The sequence below is a fragment of the Arachis ipaensis genome, chromosome B08 (genome assembly GCF_000816755.2).
Source record: "Arachis ipaensis cultivar K30076 chromosome B08, Araip1.1, whole genome shotgun sequence".
Lineage (NCBI taxonomy): Eukaryota > Viridiplantae > Streptophyta > Magnoliopsida > Fabales > Fabaceae > Arachis > Arachis ipaensis.
The window spans coordinates 6,600,566-6,605,286 of record NC_029792.2 but is presented as its reverse complement, the minus strand read 5'-3'; the positions used below and the strand labels follow the sequence as shown (position 1 = coordinate 6,605,286).

The following is a 4,721-nucleotide window of genomic DNA, read 5'->3' as shown; positions in this document are numbered from 1 at the left end:
TGGAGTTGGTTCTTGGAACTTCTCCAAAATGACCTCAGTGACACACAGAATGGTTGGGCATTTATCTCAGACATGCAAAAGGTGAGGACCATTTTGATTTTCGAAAAGATTTTTAGGGAGAAATTACTTAACATGTGTTTAGTTTCTAGTTCATAGTTTGTTTTTCTAGTTTATAATTATTTTCTTAATAAAAGCATATGAGATTTTTTGCATGTATTCAATCTACTGCATTAGGCAAGGAACTAAGTTTGGTGTTCACACACCAACTTGAGTTCAGAAAATCACGAGTATACATGCATGCTAACTATTTCTCAAGTGCTTGGGGAACAAGCAACTTCCAATAACTTTGTAGGAATTCAATCAATCTCTTGGAAGAACTATGCACCATCATCCAAGGAGATAAAGAAGGATGCAAAAGCTATGGATGATGATGACAAGGAAGAAACAAGAAGACACCAAGAGGTTGTATTGTTACTTAACTATTTTTGGTTTGTAGTGCTTTAATTGGAAGTATGATTATCCTGTTTTCATGAATCTTTACATTCTGTTTGTCTTTTCATATTGTCAAATTTGGGCTGCTAGTCTAAGTGCCTGCTTCACTTTTTTTCTGCTTGAATTGTATGATGTTTCCTTGAGCTCAATAAAAGAAATTATGAGAAATTGTTGTGAAAAACAAGAGTGAAATCTAATGTTGCAGAATTAAGTCCTAGTGTTGTGGTGGCATTTGCTAGCTAAGTTGGATCATCAATAAGGTACAAGACTAAGATATCTCTTGAATTATGAGCTTGAAGTGCATTCTATGGGACTTAAATAAATTAATAAGATCCAGAAAAGAGAAAAAGAAAATGAAAAGAAAAGAGCAGCAAATAAAGCTAGGCACCAAGAGTTTGAACCTTAAGGCATGTGTCTGTGGTGATTCTGTGCAAGGATCTGCTTGGATGAGTAAGTTCTTAGGAGTGCTACTACAACAAATAAGGGTTTTCGCAACGGTCAAAAACCGTTGCCATAGATCGAAAAACCGTTCCTAAAACCTTAGGCAACGCTTTGGCAACGGTTTTTGACCTGTGGTATATGCGGCCGTTGCCAATGCTCATAGGCAACGGTTTTTTACCTAAGACAACGGTAACAAAAAAAACCGTTGCCATAGTTATTGGCATAGACAACGATTTTGAAAGAAATCTTTAAAGAACGGTTTAAAATCGTTACTGAATAGGCAACGGTTTAGAACCGTTCTCATTCATGATGTAACGTTTTAAAACCATAACTAAATAGGCAACGGTTTTAAACTGTTGTCATTTTATTATTCACAAAGCCAACAGTTTTAAAGCGTTACTGTCGGTGTCTTTTTTGGCAACGGTTTTAATACCATTACAATTTCGTAGTCATCTTTGACAACGGTTTTAACACCATTACTTTTTGTGACTTTTGACAACGATTTTTTGTATTATATATAATTTTTTATTTACAATAGTTTTCTCATGAATGAAATCAGTTCCAACTTTTTTTTAATTTAATATCAATAAATAACCTTAACTATTTGAATCAAATTACTAAAGAAAACTAATTGAACATTTACCATCAAATTTGATTTATAAAGTATTACATAAGATCCACAATCACATTATATCATCATTACAAAATACCATAATACTAGTTTAAGTCGTAACTACTTCTAATTATCATCATCGTTTTTAAAAATATCATACTACTAGCCTAAGTCATAACAACCTCGAACTATATCATCTAATTTTGCGAAAAATACAATAACAAAAGAGAGTTGAAATAGCTAAGTAACAAGTAGGTTTATCGTCATCATGTCTACACGTTCATGACTTTTACTAGCTAACATTTGCTCTTCAAAATTTGTGACCTTAATTAAGTTCGTTTTCCCCTTCAACATGGTTTTCCTATAAATAAAACAAAAAATAGCAAAAGTGTGAAGTAGGAAGTAATCCAGCACACTACATCAGATTAAGCGTTAAAACATAAATCATCAAAATAGAAGTCTTGAAAGAAAGAAATTTATTTATATCAAGTTATCAACAAAAGGCTTGACATAAAGTGATTCATACTTAAAGTGAGCCTTCTTGTTCATTTTTTCTTCTTCGTTAACTTTTTTGGTCTAGGAACACATACATATAGGGTGATCAAAGTCAAGTTACCTTTAAAGTAGGTGATGGGGAGTTTAAAGATGAATGAAGCAAGGGTAGATCCTCTGCATCTATGCATGTTACTTCTCCAACAGAAAAATTTGACCTATATCTACCAGCTCTCCCTACAATAATATGCATGCAAAAACCCTGGAATAAAATAAGATTCAGATATCCAAGTCTCCAAATTTGAATAGAATATAAAAATATAATTTGATTAATTTCTAATAAAATAACATAAAATACAATTCTTGACTTTATTTTTTTTTCTTTTTCTCAAAAAGGTGTCTATCTACTTAGTTGAATATTGTGTTACCTGCACTCTGTTTTATTTCAGGTACAGTCAAGTCCCAAAATTCAAAATCATCAAACTTCTTCAACGTTGAAAATATGATCCTAGATATGTTTAAATTAAGACCCATTCCGATGGCATTACTGGCCACTAGAACATCAAACTCACTTGTTGCATCATTGAACATGCTTGCCTGAAGTCCTAATTAAAATTTCAACTCAGAAAACCCTTAAGGGTTGGCATCCAAATACAATCCATTATAAATAACACTGGACCACAACTGATTTTGGTTAGCATGATATCTATTGTCAATTATTGACACACGTGAAGTTTTTGAAATAAGGAAACAAATAGCATAAATTTTTGTATGGAAAGAGAGAGTAAAACTTTAAATTCAAATATCAGATTTCCATGAAACAAGTGAAAGGCAACAGGGAAATTAAAACTTAGGTAAGAGTCCACACCTACCTTGTTCGAGTTTCTGGTGGCAGCGACCCATATACTACTGAACAAAGATGCTTTCCTTGATTCTCAATTTTCTTCTAAACAATATGAATGCCAACTTTTACCAGTTAGTCCATTGTTTATATAAGACAAGTGAATGAAATATGCAAGTAAATTCACAAAAAAGGATAATTGACTATAACAATGAATTTAAGATGGATTGGTCTACTTAGGAGGCTGCTGTAAATATATATAGCACTCTACTTAAGAGGCTGCTGGCAGGGGAAATTAAGAGTGTTATGCATTTAGTTGGTGGAGAGAAAGAAAGAGAGTGACATGAATGAATGAATGAATGAATGAATGATTGTAGAGTTAAACTTGTTCACAAGTTACCACTGGTGATGTGATAGCTAAAAGCGCAGTATGCGGGTCTTCCATCCATCAACCATGACTAAAGTCTATATCGCATATTCTTTAATTTGTACCAAAACACATGGATTCGACTTTGGAAAAACAAATGAAGAAAAGTAGTAAAAAGGAACACAATACATACAAATACTAATAGTAATGAACAATTATTTATATGATTTTACTTTTTTTTTGCTTAAGAAAAGAATATATCAAAAAAATGGGTAGAAGACAAACAAAAAGCTGGGCGTGTGAAACTGGCGTGCCACTTGAAGCAAACGCCACAAAAATGCACTGGCATGGCACGCCAGTACTAAAGTCCAGAGAAGAAGTCCAAGCATGCATGTGGGCGTGGCACGCCAGAGACTGGGCGTGGCACGCTAATACAAAATTTCAGAGAGCCAAATGGAGGACACAAAAGGGGCGTGCCACTTGAGCAAAGGGGCGTGGCATGCCAACTCACCATTCCAAGAAGAACCTCCACTATGGCGTGCCACTTGGTATCGAAGGCGTGGCACGCCAGCTCCAAGAAGTCACTTGGGCGTGCCACTTGAGAACCCAGGCGTGGCACGTCAAGCTTGAAGAGTTCACACATCCATGGGCGTGCCACTTGAGCAGCATGGCGTGGCACGCTGGTACAATAATCCAGAGAAGGAGCTGAAGGAAATTGAAGACTGAGCGTGCCACTTGAAGTCGAAGGCGTGGCACGCCAACCTCGCAACCTCACTTAGGCGTGCCACTTGAGCAACCAGGCGTGGTACGCCAATGCACAGAGAGAGCAAAAGCAAGGACTGGGCGTGCCACTTGGTATCGAAGGCGTGGCACGCCAACCCAAGCATGTCACTATGGCGTGCCACTTGAAGGCTGAGGCGTGGCACACCAACTACTGGAACCAAGACAAGATCATGGGTGTGGCACGCCAGCCTTTAGGTGTGGCACGCTGGTATACGTTTCCAGAGAGGATGAAGGAGGCCAATTACATGGGGCGTGCCACTTGGTATCGAAGGCGTGGCACGCCACTCACCATTCTTCATTTAGGCGTGCCACTTGAGCAACCAGGCGTGGCATGCCAGTGTCATTCAGAGAGCAAAGAAGCATTGGGACGTGCCACTTGAGTTTGTGGCGTGGCATGGTACGGTATTTTTACAACCACACTTACTAACCGGCAAGTGCACCGGGTCGTATCAAGTAATACCTTACGTGAGTAAGGGTCGATCCCACGAGGATTGATGGACTAAGCAACAATAGTGTTTGATAGGCTTAGTTAGACAAACAAAAATTGGTATTGAGATGCAGTATAAAAGAGATTAAACAATATAAAAAATATTGAAGAAGGGCAAGTAATTAACAAAAGAGAAAATAAGGATTCAGGTAAGAATGTTCCCCTGATGGGATGAGGTGGAATCTCCCTCCGGACCTCTCTCAAG

At 37.3% G+C, this 4,721-nt stretch overlaps 1 protein-coding gene across 7 annotated transcripts; it reads right to left on the bottom strand.

Moving 5' to 3' along the window:
* LOC107611957 (DExH-box ATP-dependent RNA helicase DExH16, mitochondrial-like) lies at nucleotides 1,552–3,498 on the bottom strand. 7 transcript variants are annotated; one of them, XM_016313816.2, is made up of 4 exons: nucleotides 2,911–3,498; nucleotides 2,467–2,643; nucleotides 2,163–2,275; nucleotides 1,552–1,907 (listed from the first exon to the last, which is right to left on the bottom strand). In XM_016313816.2, the coding sequence occupies exons 1-4, from the start codon at nucleotides 2,939–2,941 to the stop codon at nucleotides 1,872–1,874; spliced, it is 357 nt and encodes a 118-aa protein (XP_016169302.1). In that variant the 5' UTR covers nucleotides 2,942–3,498; the 3' UTR covers nucleotides 1,552–1,871. The 7 variants fall into 7 exon arrangements, 4 of the variants coding, with proteins under 4 accessions (XP_016169302.1, XP_016169303.1, XP_016169305.1 ...); XM_016313817.2 differs by having other exon boundaries at nucleotides 2,907–3,496; XM_016313819.2 differs by having other exon boundaries at nucleotides 2,467–2,635; nucleotides 2,907–3,496.

What these genes read in the sequence shown, in the direction of transcription:
- LOC107611957 (XM_016313816.2), bottom strand. Translation starts at nt 2,941, where the DNA reads ATGGGTCGCTGCCACCAGAAACTCGAACAAG. An exon ending in TGAAATAAAACAGAGTGCAG is followed by an intron (nt 2,276 to 2,466) that starts GTAACACAATAT and finishes ATATTATTGTAG; the next exon opens with GGAGAGCTGGTAGATATAGG. An exon ending in CCCCATCACCTACTTTAAAG is followed by an intron (nt 1,908 to 2,162) that starts GTAACTTGACTT and finishes TTTTATTTATAG; the next exon opens with GAAAACCATGTTGAAGGGGA.